The following is a 27,675-nucleotide window of genomic DNA, read 5'->3' on the forward strand; positions in this document are numbered from 1 at the left end:
AGATTGGGCAACAGTAATGACATGCCTAAAGGTACCTTTAGGCTGTTTAGCGATTTTGAACGGATATGCTGCATGAGACCAGAGATCACAATTCCCAGTCTTTGCAAACCAATGGTGTGTAGATTGGGCTGTACCCTTGAGGCTCTATTCTATAAGCTACAGTACAAGGTCAAACCAGAAAAGCATATTATTTTTTCTTTTTTACTTATTTTTTCTTTTAGAATATATAGAATTTATTTTTATTTTTTTGGAAGACAATACCACCAAAAGAAAGCCTTTTTTGTTCCTCAGGGCATAAGCATGGACCTTAGTGCAGATCACCTCTACAAAAATATGGTGGTGCCTTCACCAATCAACAGCCATGCTATGCAGGCATTCTGGGGTCATAACTAGGATTTATATGTTGAAATCAATATAAAGTATTAAATACTGAAAAGGTTTTTTTTTTCTTTTGCATATATGTTTTTATTATGTTATTTAAAGTACAACAAAGTTACAAAAGTTATGCCATAGATACACGGTTAGTAGTTTACAGTGCTGGGGTGTATGGACCACTGTTCCTGGGACAGGTTTTCTTGAAAAATGGGGTGAAGTTCTTTTTGAACTGTCATTATACAACCAGCAAAATAGATTTTCCACTGGCTGTTGTGATAATCATTGTGTATCAATTCTTTATTGTTGTGTAGGTGGAGAAGTCCTTGCAGAGAATTCAGAATGGACAGCGAAACTCCATGTACACTTCCCAGCAGAGTGTGGAAAATAAAGTAGGGGGAGTACAAGGCTGGCAGTCACTGCTGACAGCTGTAGGTTTTCGCCTTGACCAACCAGCAAGTGGTCTCCCTGCAGCAGTCTTTTTCCCCACATCTGACCCCGGTGACCGTCTACAACAGTGTAGTACAACCATACAGTCCCTCTTGGGTAAGGATTTTCTTTTGTAAACAATATGGTTTCCAGAACAATACACATGAGATGATATGAATTCAGCAAAATAAAGCAGATAGCTAGACATAGAGAGTTATTCAGGGCTTTTTTTCTCAAACAATAGGTGCTGGAACTTAACCACGGCCCCACAAAACCCCTCCCCCTACACACCCCCTCCAAATCACATCAAATAGTGAGTGTGTTCAGTCAAATTTCATGAAAACAGTAGGAGGGTCTTAAAGGGGCATTAAATACCAGGATTGCATTACATACAGAGTGCAGAGCCATCACTTGTAAACACAGAAACCAGACTTCTGTGTTTACAAGTGATTGTGGTGAGCAGGCACCAAAGGGTCTGAGCCAGAGATGGTGGAACTGAGTTCCACCAAGTTCCCCCTGAAAAAAAGCCCTTATTTACTAAAATGGCAGAGTGCAAAATCTGGTGCAGCTCTGCATAGAAACCAATCAGCTTTCAGGTTTTGTTTTGTCAAGGCTTAACTGAACAAGCTGAAGTTAGAAGCTGATTGGCTACCATGCACAACTGCACCAGATTTTGCACTCTCCAGCTTTAGCAAATCAACCCTATAGTGTATTATACTTTAATTAAGTGTTTTAATTACCAACAAAAGCTAAGAAAGGAGTGATAATTGAAGAAGCGTAAGCAGTAAAAGCTACCTGAAATGAGTGTCAGGTGAAAACACAATGGGGTTGATTTAATAAAGGCAAATAAGTTGTTTGATTTGCAAGGAAAATTGCACTTTGCAAAGAAATGCCCCCAGATCTTAGTGAATGCAGTGAGATTTTACTTTGCAAAAAATACCCAATCACGTGCAAAGAAAAAAAAACTGCATTTTTTGTTTGCACGTGATTGGATGGTGGAAGTCAGCAGAGCTTCACCTCATTCACTGAGCTCTAGGGATAATTATCTTTTAAAGTCAACTTCTCTTGCAACGTGAACAGTCCAATTTCCTTTAGTAAATCAACCCCAATATGTTGCTATAAATGACCATATCTATATAAATAACCTCTATAATGTTGCCTGCTTTCAGGCAATCTGTAACCTAGAACAGTGGTCATCAACCCTGTCCTCAGGGCCCACTAACAGGCCAGGTTTGCAAGATAACTGAAATACATCACAGGTGATATCATTTTCTGCTCAGTCTGCTCTAGTCTGCATCTCCCCAAGGTAATACATAAAACCTGGCCTGTTAGTGGGTCCTGAGGACAGGGTTGATGACCACTGACCTAAAATCAATTTCAAATAAAATGACATCTCTACCTAAGGTCCCATTACTGAAAGGGGTCTTGCTATTACATTTTTTCAGAATCTGGTGTCCAAGTATAAGGGTAAAGAGAGAGCTCTCTGTGAGAAACAGATTATGGCCTTATGAACATTTGCACTGTTTATCGATCCACATTGCGGATTACCAGACACATTGAGCGATTGTAGCATTGTATCTACAGTAACTCTCAGAAACTGACTGCAGCTATTGATCTGCAGAATCTCTCCTACTTGTGTTTTATTTGACTGTTTCTTTGTTTTAATTTGTTTAGTTGGGTAATATTATTCGCCATATACTATGTAAAAGCACATTTGCAGCAACATGAATGGGCAGATGAATAAAGCATTTCCCAGCATTTGTTCTTCTATAGGTAAAGCACTTACTGTAACAATCACCCTTTTTCTAACAGTGCAGAAATTCATTGCACATTTGTCAAACCTTTTTCATTTCTCTTTTTGCCAGGTTGTCTTTACTAATGAAAACACACCTTCTTTAGTGACTTGTCCATGGTGCTGAAAATGTGTTTTTATAGTTTCAGCACTTAGAAGGTTAATGTTATTGTTAATTTTATTATTAGCCCTTTTAGTAATAAAAAAACAGCATGGCCCCATTCAACCCAGCCAAGCAATACTAGACCAGGCTGGTATCTCCATGACAAATACAAACAGCTCTTACAATATTAACCTCTTCATGAAAGAAGGTAAAACAAACCCTAATGCCTGAATGCAGTTTTGTAACTTTGGCATGGTTAGTAAAACTGTACCTATCTTTGCAACTACTAAGGGTTGGTTCACACCACAAAAACGCACTCCAGATCCATTCCGTGCATTTTTGATGCGTTTATGGATGCATTCCAGATGCTTTTTTCTTCTTTTTACCTGTATTTTTTTTTCACTGTACCGAGGTCTGATGTTTTTTATGCATTTTTAAAGCACACCAGTGCATTCCGGTGCATTTTTGATGTGTTTTACTGCATTCCAGTACAGTCCAGTGCAGGAAAAATGCAGCATGTTCACACCAGCCCTGGGATTGACTGCATTGGTGTGAACTAAGCCATTGGAAACCATATAACATATTTTCCATGCAATTTTGATGAAAAAAAAAAAAACTGGACTGCATGTGGTGTGAACTGGCCTTTAGTGTATCAAGGTGAATTATACCTCGTTTTTTAGGGTAAATATTGCCTTCATTTGGTGGCAAATTTTAATTGATATCTCCCAATCTTTTTTTTTTATCATCAAAGGAAAACTAGCCCAAGTAGTAAAAATATATATTTTTAATCTTTAGCTGTATACTTCTTGCCATTACCAAAAAATAAACACCAAAATACATTCTCCTACACCTGACATTTATGGCGATACCACATATTTGTACATGATTTGTTTGGACCTGTAGTAGGGCCAAGAAACAATAGTGTGCATTTTGATTTTCTTTCTTTTTTTAAAAAAATTCTACAGCATACCTTATACACACTTATAATACAGTAGAGTTACTCTGGCAGTACATACAAGCTTTTTTTTAATCCTACCTACACATGACCCATGACCCTGCCCTTGACACCAGTGCACAGGGCGAAAATCGCAAACTATAACCACCAGCCCCAAACCCCTGCAAACTGCAACACATTATAATTTAACTTAGGTTTAATTCATTCAAAACAGAATTTGCTCATATTTTAACAATATTTGTTTTAGTAGTTCCAGTGCTGAAAAATATCATTCCTGCTGTATTTTTTACCACAAGGTGCACTGAAGAGAAAGTAGAAGTAAATTAAGTCCCATTGTTGTAGAAATAATAACTCCTAGCATTGATGTCAGTGGATGCAAAAATAACCCTCGGCATTGATGTCAGTATCAGCAAAAAAAAAAACAGCACTAGTGCCAATTTCCGCAGTAATACCCCCTTCACATCAGTGACAATTTCTGTAGTAATAACTCCCAGCATTAGTGCCAGTTTATGCAATACTAACCCCCGGCACTGGTGCCAGCTTCTGCATTAATAAACCCCTATACTAATTCCAGTTTATGCAATAATAACCCCCAGCATTGATGCCAGTTAATACAGTGATAAACCCCAGCATTGGTGTCAGTATGTGCAAAAACATCCCCCAACATCAGTGCCAATTTACACTGTAATAACCCCTAATATTGGTGCCAGTTTACGCAGTAATAACTCGCCAAATTGGTGCCAGTTTATGCAATAACATCCCACAGCACTGGTTTCAGCAATCACAATAATAACCACCAGCACTGGTGCCAGTTTACACAATAATAACATATACATTGCTGGCCGATGGTGTTATGTTATTTAACCACTTAAGGACCAGCCTCGTTTTGGATTTTAGGTGTTTACATGTTTAAAACAGGTTTTTTTTGCTAGAAAATTACTTAGAACCCCCAAACATTATATATGTTTTTTTTTTCTAACATCCTAGAGAATAAAATGGCGGTCGTTGCAATACTTTTTTTTTGCACCGCATTTGCGCAGTGGTCTTATAAGCGCACTTTTTTTGGAAAAAAACACTTTTTTGAATAAAAAAATAAGACAACAGTAAAGTTAGCCCAATTTTTTTTTTATATTGTGAAATATAATGTTACGCCAAGTAAATTGATACCCAACATGTCATGCTTCAAAATTGCACCCGCTTGTGGAATGGCGTCAAACTTTTACCCTCAAAAATCTCCATAGGCGACGTTTAAAAATTCTATAGGTTGCATGTTTTGCATTACAGAGGAGGTCTAGGGCTAGAATTATTGCTCTTGCTCTACCGGTCGCGGTGATACCTCACATGTGTGGTTTGACCACCATTTTCATATGTGGGCGCTACTCGCATATGTGTTCGCTTCTGCGCGCGAGCTCGTCGGGACTGGGGTTTTTTTTTTAAAAAAAAATTTAATTTTTATTATTTATTTTACATTATTTTATTTATTTTTACACTGTTTTTTTTAGAAAAAAAAATGGTGTCACTTTTATTCCTATTACAAGGGATGTAAACATCCCTTGTAATAGAAAAAAGCATGACAGGACCTCTTAAATATGAGATCTGGGGTCAAAAAGACCTCAGATCTCATATTTACACTAAAATGCAATAAAAAAAAAAAAAGTCATTTAAAAAAATGACATTGAAAAAAATATGCCTTTAAGTGGCGTGGGCGGAAGTGACATTTTGACGTCGCTTCCGCCCAGCAATGTCATGGAGACGAGTGGGTGCCATCTTAGCCTCACTCGTCTCCAGGCACAGCACGGGGAAGGACGCGATCGCCCCCGCCGCTACCGACGGCTCCGGTAAGCGGCGGAGGGCACCGGATCACGGTGGTGGCGCTCCTCTCCCACCACCGATAAAAGTGATCTTGTGGCGAATCCGCCGCAGGGACCACTTCTATCAGAAAGCCAACCACTGCACGAAGACGGGGATCCTGGGTTTATGGCAGCTAGCTGCTGCCATAACAACAATATCCACCGGCAAAGTTTGGACGTACATCGGTGTGTGCCGGTCCGGGAGTGGTTAAACCCTCTTCACTGGACCTGCATTGATGGTGGTATTTAAAACATCATTCCCTGTTGGCAGTCAGTGGCAGTTTGAATGAACCCCTTCATGGTGCAACATGAGGGACTTAATCTCCTTGGCAGTAATCCCGAGTCTGGCTCGGGGTGAATTTTCACTACCAAAAGCGGTAACCCCGAGCCATACTCGGGATTGCATCGCAGGATCCAGGAAAAGTTACTTACCTTGTCCCCAGGAAGGATCCCGCGATACCCCCCCCCCCCTGCTGTGTCCGCGGGCTGTGTACTCCGTCCGATGTATTACTGTGCCGGGCTCCGTTCCCTGTGAGTGCACGGGGTAGAACCCTGGCGGCAAATTCAAAATAGTGAAAAAAACATAACACATGCAGTACACTGTAATCTGTAATCTGTAAGATTACATTACTTTATTAAATAATTGTTCCTAATGCTTTGTCCAATGCCCTGCATGCAGTTTTATACTATATGTACTGTTCTTTCTGCCTGGAAACTGGAGAATGTCCATAGCAACCAAAAAGTGTCCCTTTACATCAAAAGTGGTTTTAGACCAGCTAGAAAACAGCGATAATAAATTAGAATCACTTGCAGAATTGAGCGATAGTGATTTGTGGGGAAATTTGTCATCAAACATTGAAAGTAACGACAACGACAATTCTGCAACTGTTTTTGATTTGATTACATTATTGAATAAAATGTTATTATTTTTGATAATTATTTATCGTTATTTATTATATTATAATTTATGATTTCGTGTTTCAAACTTTATCATACCCAGGATGTCTATTAGACTCTTGTTTGGACAGATTTAGGTGTGTTATTCCTAAAAATTACAGGCCTACAATATAAAATGCCAAATTTCCATGCAAAACAATGTACAGCTTTGAGCTTCAAAAATCTGACATAATCATACCGCCAGGGAGGTTAATAAGCACTGACACTAATGGAGCTTTGTACAGGAAAATTGTTAACCCTGTGGGGGGAGTGAGAGGGTTAACTAACATTGCCACTAGCCAGTAATGCAAGAGATAATAACAAAACCAATGTTGCAGCTTTGTACAAAGAAAGTATTAACCCTCTTTGGGAAGTGAGGGGGTTAATCAACATTTCCACTAGCCAGTAATGTAAGGGGTCACTGACACTGGCTACTAATGCAACAATGGCCAGTGGCAGTGTTTTTTGACCCCTTGCATTACAGGCTAGTGGCAATATTAATTAACCCCTTAAATTACTGGCTAGTGGCAATGTTAAATTAACTCCCTCACTCAAAGGGTTATCCATTTGTCTGTACAAAGCCGATCCTATCCTCAGCTGATGCACTGATACTTGTGTTTACACACCTCCATCCTGCTCTGCACCGATCGCTTCCAGGCCTGGAAATGACGTCATGTCAGAGCAGCAACAGGCTCTAGTTTTTTTAATTTTTTAATTTAATTTATTTATGTAATTTTCCAAGCAGACAGTATAAGGACTGGTTTTCATGATCGTGTTATTGGGAGCTGGGTCTAAAAGCTCCCAATTGATGGTGAAGACCCAGAGCTCTCATGATATCTTGGTCTCTGTGCTAGAATGCTTCCAACACAAACACAGGAGTGCATATACAATATGTGGTGTCTCGGAAGAAGGCCAACCTCCATGGCATCGCACATATGTGACATCATGCTAAATACACACATGACACATGACGATTTGTATCTCTCTCCATCCACTCCTGAGAGTTACACAGCTCTACCACACAGCACGGCCAGATGGATGACACTATTTACAGTGGAAATAAATACAGTGGTGTGTTTATTTGGTGTATTTTGAAATCAATGGGCTGCCCATACACCAAAACATCCCAATCTATGGACATGTCACAGATTGTTTGCCACAAGGCACTGTGGTATGTTGCCATGCATTGCAGCTTGCATGCGTTGCAGCAGCACATAGATGTAAATCAGCCCTAATGATTTATTAATGAATACGGAGCTGCAATCCCTTTTGTATTTTACATCCACTTGAAATTAAGCTTTAACCCTTAGCAAACAAAGGATAATTTATATATGCTGCACCTGTAAAAAGGCTCTCTCCATCACAAGAAGTGTTTTGTAAAGCATGCAGAATTCAAACATTAAGGTGATTAACGTGTCATTGCATCTTAGGTTTGCCTCATGCAGCACTTCAGGCTCTTTGTAAACTCATCACAGCTTCCGAAACTGGAGAACAGCTGATTAATCGGGTAAGTTGGATTTGCTTTGGCATCTTATTTAAATTAAATTTGTATGTTCCTCACAAATAGGACCCATTAATCTCTTAGTAAACCACGTATATTAGGAAACACTGGAGAATAATGTGTGCTTTTCAGACTAACCAGCTTACATATTAATGCAAGTACAGTAACGCAGAAAAAAAGAACTTTTTCTGAACTTTCAGCTACTTCCTAAATTGTTGTTGTGGGTTACTGCACTTTGCATGCTATTATTGTCCTGAGGTCTTATGCTGAAGCTGTGTAGCAAAGGGAGAAGTGATAACCATATACATAGGTTGCTATTGGCAAAAATTATTACTTCAGCCCCTTTCTGTGTTATATTTTCTTACTTCTATATTTCAGTATAATTTGACTTATTAATCCACTGTAACTCTTGCTAACACCCTTGAAGCCAACACCATTAGTGCATGGGAAATTGCAGGCATGGTTGTGAGCAGAGTGATCAGTATTATTGCTTTATGCATAATCTATAATTCTGCATCATATGTTTACAGCTGTCCATCATATTGCATTTAAGCTGATCTGTGTATGTCCTTGTAAGCACAGTCCTAAAGTAAAGGCAGATCTCATTCATGATTGGTGTGCTGTCTAAAACTCTGGGGGCTACATTTACAACTTGAGCTGCTTGATTTATTTGCATGCTATCTGTGTTGTAGTCTAAAGAGCTGCACTGAGAGCAGGTACAGCATGAGTGGGCAGCATTATACCCTTGTCTGTGTTTCTTCCTTTTGCCTTTCAAAAGCTTTTCAACCACAACACAGTCATATATATATTTTCCTATATCACCCGCTGATGGGGCTTGTTTAAAAAGTAGCACAATAGTGCAGTAACCCATTGCACATGTTATAACATATTTATAAACTCCAAAGACATGCTGATAGGTTAATTGGCTTCTGTCTAAATTGGCCCTAGTATATGAATGTGTGTTAGGGACCTTAGAGTGTAAGTTCCTTGAGGGCAGGGACCGATGTGAATGTACAATGTATATGTAAAGTGCGTACATTGACGGTGCTATATAAGTACCTTAAAATAATAATAATAATAATTAACTGAAGACTCACACACAATAATTTATTAAATTAGCTGCAGAGGCCGTATCGGTTGTAACATTCCAGCATTAACTGCAGCTCTAGGATGTAAATGAATGTTGGGAACTGCAAAGAAATTTGTCCCTACAATGAAAGGGACACTTGGCTGGGTTTTGCCTCCAGGCGAAAGGACCTCCCTAGGTGATGTGCAAAGTTCATTAACAATAGTCACCTACAGGAAAGCACTTTCTAACCCATCTGATATTAAGGTTAATTCTGACTGGCCCCTAGGTGTCACTGAAGTTTGCACTTCATATGTGCTCTATGTACTGCCTTAATAAGTAAGCCAATTACAATTTTAGGGCATCTAGAGACCTTTATTGTGTGACAAATAGGATTTCCATAAGGTACCTAAGAGGAGTTAAATAGGGGGAGATCTATTTTATTTAAATGTGGTTGACCATACTGTAAGTCCCTAGACACATTTACCCCAAAATTAGAAGCTGTAGAAAGTTTTAGCACCCAATCAGAATAACTGCTTTCATTCCCTTGTCTAGTTTCTTCTTGCTGTGGTATACTGAACGTTTGCATGCTGGCGCTTTGTTGGTTAGATAAAACTTCAGGCTCATATGGTGACACTTGGTACTGGGGAAGGGGTAGGGCAGAAAGAATGGCAGCTTCCGTGACATTAAGTTTGTCAGCTTTCAATGATCTTTCAGGTGGATGCATGACCGTTTATAGCTAATCTCTCTCAGCATGAACACAAATGAATGAACATGTTGCACTGTAACCTTTGCTTGCATTTTAAGGCTTATTTTCTCTTTTCTTTTCCCTGTGCTTAATTTTATTTTTCTGCTTGTAATCTGCTGGCTTCTGAAGGCTGTTAAAAATATGGTTGGAGTGGTAAGTACATGACAAATTTAGATTCACTAATTAATTAGACACTCAGTATAGTCCCACTATTTTGTCTATGTACAGTACAACAAATGCAAATACTGGCATTCTAGTGGTACAACATAACAAAACAGAACAAGCCAACTCTTTGGAGCTTAATAGCAGATCTTAGCAATTCTCACTGACAAGCAGTGTACAACTGCAATTCCAAAAATGTTGGTACACTGTGTAAAATCTACATAAAAACAGAATGCAACCATTTGCAAATCTCATAAACCCATATTTTATTCATAATAGAGGGACGTTGTCCCATTCTTTCTTGACGTAGGATTTCAACTGCTCAACAGTTCTATCTATGTAGTTTTTACACAGCGTCCCAACTTTTTTGGAATTGGGGTTGTATACTTGTACAGTTTGACAGAATACCATGACTTGTACAATATACATTTCATTCACATTACTCGTTGCCAGATTGAACCAAACTGCTTTTGCAGGACAGTTTGAGGGAATGTCTGAAACATTTGCAGAACAATTATAGGAATGTCTAAAAATGTCTAAAACTTTTAAAGTATACCTAAAGTCCAACTTGTTTTGGGGTAGGTGAGGTTTAAACCCACTTTTAACCAGCTGTGTCACATTAGATAGATTTCCCTTCACTTTCTTTCCTTTAGACCAAACAGGAAATTAGAAGACACCTTTTAAGGAGAGAAAAACCCTCTGTTAATTGTCACGGGAACAAGTGTCCAATTGGAACATTTCTCTTGTGTTTGTGGCATCTCAAAATGTTGAATTCGCAGTCACTTTCATTCACTATGGTACAATGAGGTGATGAGGACAATTAAAGAGAGTAAATCTCCCCAATAGATTAAAGCCCCTCTAGCTCTATGCAGACTAAATAAAGATAAACTAAGCAGGAGGATCACTATCAATGTTTCATTACCTTAAAAATTCTTAGTAGATCTATCTGATCTGAGGAAAACCATACAACAAAGGCATCCAGGCAGCCATGGTTCATACTTTGTATGATGTTCTTAATGTATATATTCAGGAGAATGGAGGGGGAAAAAATGCATATTTTTAAACCAATTTTCTCCTCATTAGCAGGAAGTTGATGATCTTGGGGTGTACTGTACACTGCTGCCATAGTTGCAAGTTGCATTATTTCCCATTTTAGAAAATCTGGCTACAGACTGAAATGAAAAGATAATATTTAATAATATTAAATTGGCTTGTGCAGTAATTAAATGCATTTTATGTTTACACGTTGTGTACCAAACCTGGAGTTTTCCCTTAGATAAATGTATAATTGCTTCTGTCTATATTAGTTTATATTTACTTTTTAAGAGAATTGCATATCCTTTAGTAGGTAAAACTCGTCATGTACATATATTTCCACTGTTCATTTAGATCAGTGGCCTCCAAACTGTGGCCCAGGGGCTGGATATGGCCCTTTGCTTGCCTTTATCTGGCCCTTTGGAAACTATTTCTCCCACTGACACCAATGATGAGAAATGATTCCTCCACTGAAATCAATAAAGAGGCACGATTCTGCCACTGACACCAAAGATGGTACATTATTCTTCTCACTGACACAGCCGATGGGGCATTAGTCTTTTCACAGATACCATTTTCTACTCCCACAGGCCACAGTCCGGCCCCCCCCCCCAATGTCTAAAGGGCAGAAAATTGGCCCTTTGTTTGGAAAGTTTGGAGACCCCTGATTTAGATGTTTGCTCTGGGATTAGTGGTAAAGCTGAACTTTCATCAGTTGAAAAAAATGTATTTTGGTAGCTCTCAACCAATATAACAAGACTGCAATGCTTGTTTGGTCTGGGGGCATAAAACAGAGAGGAATAATTACTATTTCCTAGCAGCCTAAGGAGGATCTTGTAACTAAGCATTTAGGTTTATGATGGTAACTTGTAAGAATGAAATCATCTGACTGTTGGACTGTGCCTGAAAGTAGTAGACAGGTTAGGAAAGTCAGGGTAATGTCAGTACTCCTAACCTACATACATGTTATTAGCCAGTGACTTAGAATATGCTTAAGCCATTGCATCAGCATGAGTCAGGGAACTAATATTTTCAGAAGAGGTCAGTGATGACAGCCTCCATGCTTCTTCGCTGCTGGCTTCCTTTATTCTATGGGGTGCCCATGATCACAGTATGATCATTGTTTTGTTCTTTTCTTTTTTTGCTTTAGCTGCATCAGGTCCTGGTTCAGTTGCAGACCGACAAAGATCATGACTTTTCCACAGTCCCAATCCAGGTGTCCATCAGTGTTCAGCTTTGGAGATTACCTGGATGTCATGAGTTTTTAGCAGCACTAGGTATGTTAAATGTTTTCTTTTTATCACAGGAATATAATTTATTTGAAAAAGCCACATATACCCTTCACAAGGAGTAAAATTCCTCACAGTAGTGTAGAATTTAAGACACTGGGCATTTGTATAGATTTTCTGTGTCATCTTTTGCTCTGTTAGAACACATATTATCTATTTGAGATAAAAGAAAGACATGTGCTTCTTCTATCAATGGATAGGAATCAGCTAAAGATTTAAAGTATATTTCTACTTTTGCAGTCAAATTTTAGAAAACCTCACTATATGTTTGTAAGATGTTTCCATTCATACAGCATACCTAAAAAAAACAAAAAACATATTTGTACAAACAGCATTAAAGGTATATGTTTTTATATATATGTCTCTACCTACATAGGTTTATTGTTGTACGTTGATGATATGTTGATCTTTAACACTAATAATTGAAATCATATTTTGTCCTTCTTTCAGGTTTTGATTTGTGCGAGGTGGGCCAGGAAGAAGTAATTCTGAAAACTGGCAAACAAGCCAACAAAAGAACAATGCAATTTGCTCTGCAATCCCTCCTAGCTCTTTTTGGTAATACTTTAATATGCAATTCTTTGTGATTTAAACATTAAATAGATGACCAAAACTAGTGAATGCTCAGCCTTTCTATGTCCTAGATCTCCCCACAGTTTCAGCAGTATTTCAGGGCTGATTCCATGGACAGTGATCATTCCTGCACCACATAGCATGCTAAAAGATATGATTACAGAGATCAAATACCAAAACATTGCAGTGATTACTGCACACTCCCATCTGCATCCTAAAATTTATTCAGAAAATGCAGAATACGATGTGAAACCTGTAGTGTCCTGTGGAGTGTTCTTGGCATGTTACTGTACTCCATGATAGACACCAAAGTCATGTGACAGGTTTCCTTCTCGTCTTCCCAGAATTTTTTTGTTGTTCTCTTTTTATTAGAATAAATGGGACTTTGCTTGATTGAGAGTTCTAAGTCAAGTGGAACGTTCAGTTACAAAGCACAATACTGTGCTTTATAAATCTGTTCTAATGTTTTCTTCTTTAAAACTTTAAGGCCATACTGCTGTTTTATAGCTCCCTAGTGTAGTTATTTAAGATGTTTTTCCATTGCTTTATTGATATTTGCTTAGGCTTCATGCATTCTTTACTTTTTTGAGAACGTGTGTTGCTGTTTTAAGTACAGTTACAAAAACTTGCATGCACATTGTTTACATTTAAAAATATTGACAAATTATTTTTCTTTTTTTTTTAGATTCTACTGAGCTTCCGAAACGCCTTAGTCTTGACAGCTCTTCTTCACTTGAATCACTGGCATCTGCACAATCTGTGTCTAACCCAATGCCACCAGGGTATCCTGGTCATCCATTCTCTCCAATCTGTCCAGATGGCATGGCTTCAGATGCTATCTCCGTCTACAGTCTTAGTTCCATTGCTTCATCAATGAGTTTTGTCTCTAAACCAGATTGCTTACCTGAAGGAGAACACAAACTACGTCAAGACCATGACAGACCAAAAAATATTAATTCTCTCAGGACCTCAGCTAGAGGCCAGTCTTCCCCACAAACCCAGATGTCATTAGGCAAAGAAGAACAGGAAGAGTATGAGGGATTTTCAATAATAAGCAATGAACCTCTTTTGTCATACACAGAAAGCCTTGATCCAAACCTTAGACAAGGCACCATTCAGGAAACAATACAAGTTTCTGTAAACTCAAAGGGCAGTATAAGCACACCTAACTCACCTGTAAAACTAGCTCTGATTCCAAGTCCAAACTCACCATTCCAAAAAGTTGGAAAACTTGCAAGCTCTGATACTGGGGAATCAGATCAGTCGAGTACAGAAACAGACAGTACAGTTAAATCTCAAGAAGAGAACAATCTTAAACTTAATCCTGAAGAGCTGGCTCAAAAGATTTTAGAAGAGACTCAAAGCCATCTGATTGCTGTTGAACGTCTTCAAAGAAGTGGAAGTTTGAACAAAACAAGTCATTCACCTGATGGTGCTACAACACCTAATGGCAGTTCTTTGTTCAGGTCTTCAGAAACAAGCGCTTTTAGTAGACCTGTCCAGAAAGGGATGCCGTCTCCAGTTAATGTGAAACCAAAGCCTCCAACTAGAAGTTCATCTCTTCAGAAAGTGAGCTCAGGGTATAACAGCCCAGCAAACTCTGAAACCTCTCTAAAAGAAGCAGCGAGTCCCCACAGTAACCAGCCTTCCCCAAGTTCAGATTCTCCCCACTTTAAGCTGAAATATCCTAGCTCCCCATACAGTTCCCATATTTCAAGATCTCCTCGAAATATATCCCCAAGCTCAGGTCATCAATCTCCTGCAGGAAGTACCTCATCTCCAGCACTTTCATACTCCTCTGCTGGTTCTGCCCGATCAAGTCCCGCTGATGCACCAGATTTGGACAAATTAAAACTTGCTGCAATTGATGAGAAGGTGAAGGCTATTCACAATCTGAAGATGTTCTGGACAAGTGGCCCTCAGCAAACATCAGGTCCAATCAAAATACTGCGTGGAACTCCTGGAACAATGACTTCAAAGAAAGACGTTCTTAGCTTGTTAAACCTCTCTCCACGACATAACAAGAAAGAAGAGGCTGTAGATAATCTTGAACTTAAGGAACTATCTGCTCAGAAAAAGCAGGTTGATGCTGCACAACCAAATCCACCAAATGGACACAAACACACAGAAAATATTAATGTAGCAAATATAACTCAATCCACCCCATCAATTAATATGCCTGCTTCTCTACGCAGCTTAAAACTGTCCTCTGGAAATGGGTACAAGTTCCTTTCACCAGGGAGATTTTTTCCTTCTTCAAAATGTTGAACTGTCTTTTATACAACTTTTAAGCCTGTTTTGCCATTTGTATATTGTTTATGTCCAATTGCCTTCATAAGTGACAGACTAAAATATTACATGTGAAGCAGAGGTTATAATGGTTGTCATTAAATCATAGGGTGAGGATTTTTCTAAGGTTTACCAAAAATTACATTCTGATGTACTTGTATATAAAATATCCATTCGGTAGAAACATGGTCCACTTAGGTAATCAGAATAAATTAAAAAAATACTGGTATTTTTATTTTTTAGTAATGGTTTTCTAGAACAGCAGATCAACACTTTTTTTACTTTAGGTATTGTGGTTTCTTGGGTAAATACTTCATGTTAGACATTGCACGCATTACAACGTGAATGATATTTATTTTCTTAGGTAGGAAAAGCTCTTATGTGATCTGATCTTAAAGTGTACACCAACCTTAGGCCCCTGTTCAATATGTTTGGCATCATGCTTCACTGTATACAATTTTCTTAATCAAATTTTTTTTTAACCACCTAAGGATTTCTGACATTTGTCCTACATCCTGCCTTGTAGTGCTGTAGCTGTGAGCGTGTTTCTTTTTTCTCTTCATCTGGTTCCTCGCTTTTAAGTAAAAGTGATCTGGCAGGCTATACAGCTGCCTGATCACTTTTACAGGATAAATAATGTGCTGCCCCTGTGTGGTTCCCAGGCATTCCTGCTCTTCCCAGGAGCCTGTGACCACAACAGACACGGTTAGGATGGCAAGCTGGAGGACATCAAAGAACAGCCATTCCTAAGTGTCCTCTGCAGAGTGTGGACCTGGAAGCACTCGGCTCTGGAGTCAAAATTCCGACTGCAAATCCAGGTGAACAGCAAATCAACACAGTCTCACCGTTGTTTCATGAGTGCACACAGTTTTCAACTCAACCTCATCTTTTATTTTCTACATAACATGAGAGATTATATTGTGTTTGTGTGCATTAAAATGTGTGTTTTTTACTGAAACTATACATTATAAACAGTTGCACAAATATTGTGCGATATTAAAAACTGCAGCTACTGACTTTTTATTCTACTGCATAGGGTCTCTGCTTCCAGAAAATATATGTTTTGGGATTTTAAGTAATTTTCTAGCCAGAAATGCAAATTGTACTATGTGTGCAAAGTAGTTAAATCTGTTGCAAAGTTTCTTTCCTGGAGATCCTGACAGTAACACCACTGTAGCAGGCTGACAACAGTAAGCCACTGACTCACAATTAGCAGCAGTGCTCCTTTAGTTGGTCATTGGGCTGCTTATCTAATAGACCTGATAGGCAGCCCAACAGTCAACCGAAGAGCACTCATGACAAGCTGACAACCCTCCTGCTAATTGAGAGGCAGTGGTTTAGGGAAACTGATTGCGGTGAGACTTGATGCCAAACAGAAAAATAGATTTTGGGTTTACATAACCCTATGTGTGCTTACAAAGGCTGTGTACAGAATGACCAAGGTAATATGCAAAGTGTAGAACCCATAACCCATTTCAGTTTAGGTCAGGGATGATGAATTGTGATCTGTTGTGGGTAACTTTTAAATTGCATATTATTCTTTGCCTTATTTAAAAACCTTTATCACTATCCACATGCTTTTTACACTCTCTGAGTATAAGCCACTCCTGAGCAAGGAATCTCATTTGCTGCTTGAGTGGCCATACAGTACATGTGGATATGCATATAGTGTACCTGGTAGTTCACAGATAGGCAGTGGCTGCATTTCCACCATGGCACCCCAAGTAGGGAGTTGTACTTTGTGAGTACCCCCAAGAACCCTTCTTAGTGGTCCTGGGCATTTGAGAGAGAGCCAAACAACTTAAGAGTACTGATTATGTTGACCATTTCTCAATGTATTCCATACTACATCATGGGCAGAACCCAGAATAAGTGGTCCTTAGCATGAGGTCAGCTAGTCAATTTCTCTAAGTCATCCCTGGAGAAATGTGTTCAGACAGTTAATCCTAAGCTCCATTTGGGCAAGAAATTCCTGTTTATTTTAAGCAGAAGTAATGAATTTGTCCTCTAAAACATTGATAATTACTATGAACCCCTATGTATCACCAGGTTCTTCTGATTAAGCCAGGTTTTTGTCGCTGTTTTTCTTTCTACATTTATTTTACTCAAAAGTAAAATGTAGCTTTTCAATTACACAGTTACAGAATTTGTTTTTTTACTGTCAAACTTCTTTTATGCAGAATTATTTGTTCAAACATATTTAGTGATGAAGACATCTTAGTATAATTTACTCAAAATCTGTAATTAACTTTTAGACCCATTCTAAGAATAAATAGAATATATTTTGTATGAATCAGGGCTTGAAAACCAAGGCATTCTCTTCTGTTTTATTTATACATGTGTCAAAACACAGTTGATGAATGTTCTATAAAAAATAACATCTGACAATAAAGACAAATGCTGAGTGATGTCGAGATGAATATAACGCTTGCTTCTGTAATCCACCATAGATTGCTAATTGCAGGTATGATAATCAGAGAAGTTTTCTGGCACAGTGAAGTAAACATTAATATCTGTATCCTATTGGACAGTAAAGTAAATCCAGGTATTAAGAAATAGGCCCAAGGAGCAATTTTAGTCTCTTGTTAAGGGGCCACATAACCACTTGTTGCACTTTGTTGCAAGATGATTTACCACCAGGCTACAAATTTGTGAGAATAAAATCACATGTAATTCATTCATAATTGGACTTGAAATGATTTTGAGACTTTAATGATAAGGTGATCATTGTGTAAGTGCCCTTTCCTCAAGGCACAAATGTTAATTGCCATGCCACAAGATATCATTTAAAGAGTGTATTTATTATTTAAGTGGGTTATATATTCTACCTGAAGAGTTATCAAGCACCATCTTTAATCATTAAAAAGTTTAAAGGTGCTATGTCCAGCAAGATACAAGCTTTAATGTTATCACTAACTGCAACCAAACTGCATGCTGGTGGGCAGGCAGCCTTATCAAGGTGTTCTGCATTCTTCTCTTAAGCCACGTACACACGAGCGGCATGTCTGACAGAAAAGTCCAACAGAAGCTTATTATGATCGTGTGTGTGTCTCATCTGACTTTTTTTTTCCGAAAAATTCTGACGAACCTAGAAATAGAACATGTTCTAAATATTTCCGATGGAACCAATTCCTGTCAGGAAAACCACTCGTCTGTATGCTGTTCCGACGGACCAAAAACGATGCTTGCTCTGAAGCAAGTACGAGACGGAAGCTATTGGCTACTGGCTATTGAACTTCCTTTTTCTAGTCCCATCGTACGTGTTGTACGTTACCGCGTTCTGGACGGTCGGACTTTGGTCAGACTTTGGGTTGACCGTGTGTAGGCAAGACCGCTTGAATGGAATTCCATCGGAGAAACCTTCGGAGTTTTTTCCGACGGCAAAACCTGTCGTGTGTACCCGGCATTGGAGTGTAAGTGCAGGAACAACCGATCATGAAGTTATCTCTCACACACGCCATTTGTTTCATTAGGAGTGACATACATTTACAATATTTTATGTTGTATAGTAGAGGCGTGCAGAAGAGGCTGGGACTATAATCATAATTAACTTCCAAATAAGCATTATAGAATGGAATCATACAGAGTACATTTAAGGCAAAATCGGAGCAAGAACTGCTTATTGCAATATGACAACCCATGCAGACAAAACACAAAAACATGAAAAAAATGGATACAAGCCACCAAACTGTTCTTTTATATCTGTGGTGTAAATCACATTAGGTTGACAGAGCCAATCATATCCAGTGTGATTTTGAAGCAGTGTAGGGCTGGCCATAGATTTTCTCTGTGGTTTCAGGAAAAAAAATCACACCATTCCTCCATTAACACAGTCAGTGTTGATGGGGGAATCCCTCCCGCAGAGCTATTGTGTTGTCCCTAATGGGGCAGTGGAGCCGTCCCTGATGGGGGGGCACACAGTGATTATTGCTAGCAGCTCTAGTCGCTGGCAATAATTGCATGTTGGAAATCCAACATGCTGGTTGTACCCAAGTCGATTGATGGATTGACTTGAGTACAATCAGCCTGCCCATACATGGATTGAATCTTGGACGGTTCCAGCTAAACTGGTCAAGATTCAAACCATCTATGGCATGCTTAAGTGAAGCATTGACCTCTAGTACTGGGGAAAGTTTAATTAAAGAGCACATATTTCACTTGAATCCTTAAACCCTTCTAGTCAAGGGCAAAGCTAATGCCATTTATAAACTCCTTTGAACACAATACAGCTTGTGGCTAAAGTAAAAAATGTATGCCTTTAATAAAGCACCCCCGCGATCACCCTGTGACATGGGTCTATTTAAGTCAAAGAACAATGTATGCAGCCAAATGTAGTTATATTAGAAAAATAGTATGTCTGGGGGTTACTGAACTTAGTTCGTCATCATTGCCCTTTGTAGTCCTTTAGAGAATAAGTCTGTTAGTGTTGATTTGGCTGCATGTAAACTAATATCAAGCTACAGGTTGGCTTAGCAGCATGTTCTTCATGGACTCTATAGCCACCTTTTGCCCACCACCCTAAGCTGCAGCCACAAACTCCGGTACAGGTTATGACTTTCACAAAGTTAAAAGGTGCTCGGTGCTATGCACTTCCCATCATCCCTATGTAGCAGTACATTGGTGTGGTATTAGGCTGCACAAGCACCAGAATCACTGCAGTTCTTCAAAAACAAATTGGTTATTTTAAATTTGTATTAATAAATTCATTAGATCAATGCAGCTTAGAGAAAGTGTCTGGTAGAAGCGTTTTGCCTGATAGGAACCAATGTTTTACATACAGAATGGGAAGAACCACTGAGCTTTGCAGTGTTTTAGAATTACACTTAAAGATGAACTCACTGAACACAGATAAATACACAGATGTTATATACATATGTGTTACCTGACAAAGGGTTTGTATCTCTGTACATCCAGTCCCGAGATTACCACAGTTCAACCACACAGCACAGTCCTGTCTAGTGGGGGAGGAGATATGATTGTTCTCTTCTGAAGTTAGGTAACATCCTTTCAAGTCTTGTTATTCCCACATCCTGGGACTGGACAGTGAAAAGAAAAGCAGAACAATGATAAGATCATTTTTCTGTCACTTCGCTCTTTCCTCCTATTAAGATGCTCCTTGTTAGCAGACAAGCACTGCAGTACAACTGGTTTCTTATGCTGCTTCTCCCTTTTACGGTCTCTACTCTGGCTGATACCAGGTCAAATTCAGGTCTTTACACTCCTCACATTAAAAAAATACATTTAATTATGCATTAATGAACACAGATTTATAATTATTCGCATTTTTTTAATATGCCCCAGAGCATGGTCACACCTAACCTGGTTACAACCAGTCAACGAATTAGGCCACACAGGAGTTAAAGCTGAACTCCAGCTTTTGTTACACTTTACAAGCTGACCTAAACAAACTATGTCCCTCACTAACATGTGAGGCTGCTGAATGTGCTGTATAGATTGTATGTAGCTGAGGCTTCATACAGCATACCGCACTCTGTTCCGGGTTTGAGCCGAGACCTTCCTGTTTCATACCTGGAACACAATAGATTCTATCTGTGTGGCACTCAGCCAGTCATAGAAAGCAATGTATTCTGGCAATGACTACAAAGCTTCATCTGATTGGCTGAGTCAGAGAGGCAGGCTGATGATGTCACAACCCTGACTTAGCCAGCCAGAGGAAGCTTTGTATTCATTGCTAGAATACATTGTTTTTTTTATGAATTGCTCAGTGCCACTCAGATAAACTGTTGTTTTCTGGGTATGATACAGGAAGTCTCGGCTCTAACCCAGAATACAGTGTGTTATGCTGTATGAAGCCTCATCTACATACAGTTTATTCTGCACATTCAACAGGCCTCACATGTTGGTAAGGGACATAATTTTTTTAGGCCAAGCTGGCCAAAATTAACTATGTAAAGCGTAATAAAAGCTGGAGTTCAGCTTTAAAGCGGAGTTAAAGCAAAAAAATACTTCCCCTCTTCCAAAGGGCTGACACTTGCAAGGTCCCTCACCGGCACTGGCATCTTCTCCCTGGCTTCTTTTGGGTGCCGGTCTTTGACTATCTCGGTTGGCCGGCACAGGATGACATCACTCCCACACATGCGCAGGAACCATTCAACACGGCACGCTGGTACTGTGCCAGAAATGTAAACTGAGCTGCGCATGCACATTCTGCAGCAGATGCAAACAGGCAGGTTTATTTTATTGCAGAAGAGACATTGCAATGTCTGTGGTAAAGTGCATGCCTGTTCACAATCTCTTTAATTTTAACTTTAGTTCCACATTAACTGAGAGTGGATTTGATGCCATCAGGCATAGTTAATTTTTAACATTTTTGAAAGTCTCTCCAAAAAATTAGGACACATTCCTATTTCTCCACAGAGTCTGTTCAATACCACATTAGTTCCATTGTGTATCAACAGCGACAAAATCACAGGAATGAGCAGACCTTTCATTTCAATTTATCCTTGAGCCATCTGACCCAGCCTAACCCAATAGAGCTTTTCATTGTGACAGAGATAACACAGAACTCTATTACAGAATACAGAATCACTTCTAATATAAATCACAATTAGTATCATCATTACTTGGTTTAACGAGTGTTCGTAGAATTATGCACTTTAATCTAGTTGTCTGTATACTGACGGTAACATATGATCTAGGGATTCTGCCACTGGTTGAAAAGACTATGGTGTACATTAATAAATAGAAATCCTGATTACTTTTCTTCTATGACATATAGCAGAGGTTGGAAATGAATCCATCTCCAGCGGTTGTTGATCTGACAAGTGTGGTGGGAGTTATGGTTCCACCACGGCAGAGGAAGTCCTAACTCTGCATTAGGACCACACAACTCTCCATAAGAGAACCCTGCTTCCTTGAAATTTTTTAGTCGCTGATCAGTTTACAAAAACCACTTTTTGTATTTGTATTTTGTAGCTTTGAGCTTGACACTGTTGTATCCACATATCCCTATGCAAAACATTTTGATCCCTTTGAATAATCAGGGGCTGTCGATAGTATTATTTGCAGAGACTTCCAGGATCTGAGTGGATTTCAAAATCCTGTAAATAGAACTTTGTTTAAAAGCTGCATGCATGTCTTGTGAACTGAGCCCTTGAAATCCATCCGTGTTTGTGTAGCAGTGGGTTTGGCGATAGATGATCTTTACTTTTCTGTAAGGAGAACTTTACACTCGTATCAAGACTACGAATTATCCGAGCGAGCTGTCGTTTTTATCAGAGCGTCCCCTGTATCTGTGTGTCTGATCTATTTTGACTTTGTAAATTAAACAATGTTTTGTTTTGTTTTTTTTCCTGGGCAGCACTAAACTTTTTTATATAATATAAAATTTACCTTGTACAAAGTATTTCATATTTTTTATTGAAACTGCAAAAGGCATTTGGCCTATCTCTTTGTGATTTGTGTTTATTAAAGCATGAAAACTATATATGATGTGTCATATACCAGATACAATGTTAAAACATTGTTGAAGCCATATTTGTCTTTTTTCTATGGTGCTGCGGTTTTCCCTACCTGGCAGTATGAAGTCATTATCATGATCTGAATAAAGCAATTGGAAAACACACTCTTTTCATGTATAATTCATCTGTCAATTCTTGAGAGATATTACAGTCATGCATACCAAAATATGCTCCGTCTTCTTTGTAAGGGAAACTTAAAGTTACACTAATATCCTATAGTCTTCAAAAATAACATCCTTTATTTGATGGCCCTGAAATCTACTTTTAATTTAAGTGTCACTAAAGTCACATCATAAAAAAAACTATCAATAAATGGTGTATTACATGTTGTTCGCACTCAGTCACTATGAGATTCATTATCTGTATGCTGCAAAAAACCTGGTTGATCATGAGCATTTCCTACCTATCACAACTAAACAGCCCATGTGACTATAGAGTCACACACATGGGCATATACACAGTGGTAAATGGCAACCCACTCCCTCCCATCATCTCCATGCTTTATAACACAATGGGGTGGAATATTACCTGTAGATTGTTGGAAGATTCACCTCCCTCTTATTCTAAGATTCAGGCTGGAGGAGCATGACATAGCCTGTGACTAGCAGAAATCCACCCACACCATGTTATTTCCACAAAATAATAAAGATTTGCTTATATATGTGTGTATGCCAATTTAAAATAGTTTATTGATATTTATTTTTACTCTGCAGTTACATAGTAGGTGAGGTTGAAAAAAGACACAAGTCCATCAAGTAGTCCAAAGGCTGTTTTGTTTTTGAACATGTGACCAGTAGCAGAGGACTAGAAGCTCCTTCTGCTTGTGTATCCCTGCAGAAAGAGCTGGGAAAAGGGTAATTGGTTTGTTTTATTAAAATAATTACAGTGCCATTATCTACACCATTTTACCAAAAGTATTGGGACACCTGCCTTTACATGCACATGAACTGTAATGACATCCCGGTCTTAGGCCGTAGGGTTCAATATTGAGTTGGCCCACCCTTTCCAGCTATAACAGCTTCAACTCTTCTGGGAAGGCTGTCCACAAGGTTTAGGAGTGTGTCTATAGGAATGTTTTCCAATCTTCCAGAAGCGCATTTGTGAGGTCAGGCACTGATATGGACAAGAAGGTCTGGCTCGCAGTCTCAACTCTAATTCACCCCAATGGTGTTTTATCAGGTTGAGGCAGGACTCTGTGCAGGTCAAGTTCCTCCGCCCCAAGCTCGCTCATCCATGTCTTTATGGACCTTGCTTTGTGCACTGGTGCGCAGTCATGTTGGAACAGGAAGGGGCCATCCCCAAACTGTTTTTATAAAGTTGGGAGCATGAAACTGTCCAAAATGTCTTGGTATGCTGACACCTTAAGAGTTCCCTTCACTGGAATTAAGGGGCCAAGCCCAACCCCTGAAAAACAACCCCACACCATAATCCCCCCTCCACCAAATGATTTGGATCAGTGCACAAAGCAAGGTTTATAAAGACATGGATGAGCGAGTTTGGGGTAAAGGAACTTGACTGGCCTGCACAGAGTTCTGACCTCAACCCAATAGAACGCCTTTGCAATGAATTGGAGCAAAAATTGCGATTCAGCCCTTCTCATCCAACAACAGTGCCTGACCTTACAAATGCAGTTCAGGAAGAATGGTCAAACATTCCCATAGACACTCCTAAACCTTGTGGACAGCCTTCCCAGAAGAGTTGAAGCTGTTATAGCTGCAAAGGGTGGGCCAACTCAATATTGAACCCTACGGACTAATGGCCCGTACACGCAATCCGAATATCGTACGAAAACTGTCATCCGAGGAAGAATCTATGATTTTTGGATCGTGTATACACTACTTTCGAGAGCCGTTGTCGCCTGAAAATACAATACAAATACATTACAACACATGACATCACTTCTGATTTTTTTTTCTGTTGTACGAGAATTTTCGTGACTTTATTTACTTTATTATTTATTTAATTTCTACTTGCAACTATTAAGCAAAAAAAGTCGTACGATCTGTCGTACGATATTTGGATCATGTGTACGGCCATAAGACTAGGATGCCATTAAGGTTCATGTGCGTGTAAAGGCAGGCAACCCAATACTTTTGGTAATATAACATATATGTAATTGCCAATTTAAAAAATGTTATTGATATTATTTATTGATTTATTTATTTTACTCTGTAGTTCAAAGGCAGTTTTTTTTTTACTTTTTATTTTGTGTGTGACCAGCAGCAGAGGACTAGAAGCTCCTCCTGCCAAACATGCGCAGTAGGGAACCAGGAAGTGAAGCCGCAAGGCTTCACTTCCTGATTCCCTTACCGAAGATGGCGACGCCTCCACCCGAGAGCCGAGAGATGGGTCGGCTTCGGGTGCCAACATCGCGAGCGCCCTGGACAGGTAAGTGTCCTTATTTTAAAAGTCAGCAGCTGCAGTATTTGTAGCTGCTGACTTAAAAAAAAAAAAAAAAATAGGCGGAACTCCGCTTTAAGGACCGGAAGATTTTCCCTCTTAATGACCAGGTAATTTTTTGCGACACAGCACTGCGCCGCTTTAAATGACAATTGAGTGATCGTGCGACGCTGTACCCAAGCAAAATTTGCATCCTTTTTTCCCACAAATAGAGCTTTCTTTTGGTGGTATTTGATCACCTCTGTGATTTTTATTTTTTGCGCTATAAACCTGACAATTTTGAAAAAAAAACAACATATTTTTAAATTTTTGCTATAACACATCTAAAAAAAATATTAAAAACTAATTTATTCATCAGTTTGCGCAAAAGTTATCATGTCTACAAAAGATGAGATAGATTTAGGGGACTTTTATTTTATTGTTTTTACTGAAAATGGCAGCGATCTACGATTTTTATCGGGACTGCGACATTGCGGCAGACAAATCTGACTCCAAATAACACTTTTTGGGGACGAGTGACATTATTATATTGATCAGTGCTAAAAAAAATGCATGGATTAATGTATAATTGACACTGGCAGGGAAGGGGTTAACACTAGGGGCGATCAAGGGGTTGACTGTGTTCCCTCGGTGTGTTCTAACGGTGTGGGGGATGGGAGGCCAGGAACATGAAGGAGATCACTGTTCCTGATCACTGGAAACAGCAGATCTCTGACATGTCTCCTGTCAGAATGTCGATCTGCCATCTTTACAAAGGCAGATCCCTGTTCTGCCTCTGTGAAGAGCAATCGCGGGTCGTCAGCGGACATTGAGTCCGCCAGACCAGTGGGCGAGGTCACGCGGCATGCAGCAGGTGTGTCCGCTAGATCACATGCACAGACCGACGTACAATGATGGTGATTTGCGACATCCTGCCACTTTGCCGCAGTGCAACTGCGGCGGGTGGTCGGGAAGTGGTTAACCACTTCAGCCCCGGAAGGATTTACCCCCTTCCTGACCAGAGCACTTTTTACAAATTGGCACTGCGTCGCTTTAACTGCTAATTGCGCGGTCATGCAATGCTGTAACCAAACGAAATTTGCGTCCTTTTCTTCCCACAAATAGAGCTTTCTTTTGATGGTATTTGATCACCTCTGCCGTTTTTATTTTTTGCGCTATACACGGAAAAAGACCGAAAATTTTGAAAAAAAATGATATTTTCTACTTTTTGTTCTAAAAAAAATCCAATAAACTCAATTTTAGTCATACATTTAGGCCAAAATGTATTTGGCCACATGTCTTTGGTAAAAAAAATGTCAATAAGTGTATATTTATTGGTTTGCGCAAAAGTTATAGCGCCTACAATCTAGGGTACATTTTCTGGAATTTACACAGCCTTTAATTTATGACTGCCTATGTCGTTTCTTGAGGTGCTAAAATGGCAGGGCAGTACAAAACCCCCACAAATGACCCCATTTTGGAAAGTAGACACCCCAAGGAAATTGCTGATAGGCATGTTGAGCCCATTGAATATTCATTTTTTTTGTCCCAAGTGATTGAATAATGACAAAAAAAAAAAAAAAAAATTACAAAAAGTTGTCACTAAATGATATATTGCTCACACAGGCCATGGGCATATGTGGAATTGCACCCCAAAATACATTTAGCTGCTTCTCCTGAGTATGGGGATACCACATGTGTGGGACTTTTTGGGAGCCTAGCCGCATACGGGGCCCCGAAAACCAATCACCGCCTTCAGGATTTCTAAGGGCGTACATTTTTGATTTTACTCCTCACTACCTATCACAGTTTTGAAGGCCATAAAATGCCCAGATGGCACAAACCCCCCCCAAATGACCCCATTTTGGAAAGTAGACACCCCAAGCTATTTGCTGAGAGGCATGTTGAGTCCATGGAATATTTTATATTTTGACACAAGTTGCGGGAAAGTGACAATTTATTTATTTATTTTTTTTTTTTTGCACAAAGTTGTCACTAAATGATATATTGCTCACACAGGTCATGGGCATATGTGGAATTGCACCCCAAAATACATTCTGCTGCTTCTCCTGAGTATGGGGATACCACATGTGTGGGACTTTTTAGGAGCCTAGCCGCGTACGGGACCCCGAAAACCAATCACCGCCTTCAGGATTTCTAAGGGTGTACATTTTTGATTTCACTCTTCACTGCCTATCACAGTTTCGGAGGTCATGGAATGCCCAGGTGGCACAAACCCCCCCCAAATGACCCCATTTTGGAAAGTAGACACCCCAAGCTATTTGCTGAGAGGCATGGTGAGTATTTTGCAGCTCTCATTTGTTTTTGAAAATGAAGAAAGACAAAAAAAAAAATTTTTTTTTTCTTTTTTTAATTTTCAAAACTTTGTGACAAAAAGTGAGGTCTGCAAAATACTCACTATACCGCTCAGCAAATAGCTTTGGGTGTCTACTTTCCAAAATGGGGTCATTTGGGGGGGGTTTGTGCCACCTGGGCATTCCATGGCCTCCGAGACTGTGATAGGCAGTGAAGAGTGAAATCAAAAATTTACGCCCTTAGAAAGCCTGAAGGCGGTGCTTGGTTTTCGGGGTCCCATACGCGGCTAGGCTCCCAAAAAGTCTCACACATGTGGTATCCCCGTACTCAGGAGAAGCAGCAGAATGTATTTTGGGGTGTAATTTCACATATTCCCATGGCATGTTTGAGCAATATATA

At 39.4% G+C, this 27,675-nt stretch overlaps 1 protein-coding gene across 3 annotated transcripts in view; it reads left to right on the plus strand.

The window, feature by feature from the left end:
* The window catches only part of TTC28 (tetratricopeptide repeat domain 28), an 832,034-nt gene extending 809,349 nt beyond the window's left edge, over positions 1 to 22,685 (plus strand). For 2 of the 3 annotated variants that reach the window (XM_073629346.1, XM_073629348.1), the window contains 6 exons: positions 687 to 918; positions 7,868 to 7,944; positions 9,882 to 9,905; positions 12,100 to 12,226; positions 12,689 to 12,796; positions 13,497 to 22,685. In XM_073629346.1, the coding sequence (XP_073485447.1) occupies positions 687 to 918; positions 7,868 to 7,944; positions 9,882 to 9,905; positions 12,100 to 12,226; positions 12,689 to 12,796; positions 13,497 to 15,079 (2,151 nt within the window). In that variant the 3' untranslated portion in view covers positions 15,080 to 22,685. The remainder of the gene's footprint in view (positions 1 to 686; positions 919 to 7,867; positions 7,945 to 9,881; positions 9,906 to 12,099; positions 12,227 to 12,688; positions 12,797 to 13,496) is intronic. The other variant, XM_073629347.1, reaches the window with a different exon arrangement.
* Positions 22,686 to 27,675: the final 4,990 nt, after the last annotated feature.

The sequence above is a fragment of the Aquarana catesbeiana genome, linkage group LG01 (genome assembly GCF_042186555.1).
Source record: "Aquarana catesbeiana isolate 2022-GZ linkage group LG01, ASM4218655v1, whole genome shotgun sequence".
Taxonomy (NCBI): domain Eukaryota; kingdom Metazoa; phylum Chordata; class Amphibia; order Anura; family Ranidae; genus Aquarana; species Aquarana catesbeiana.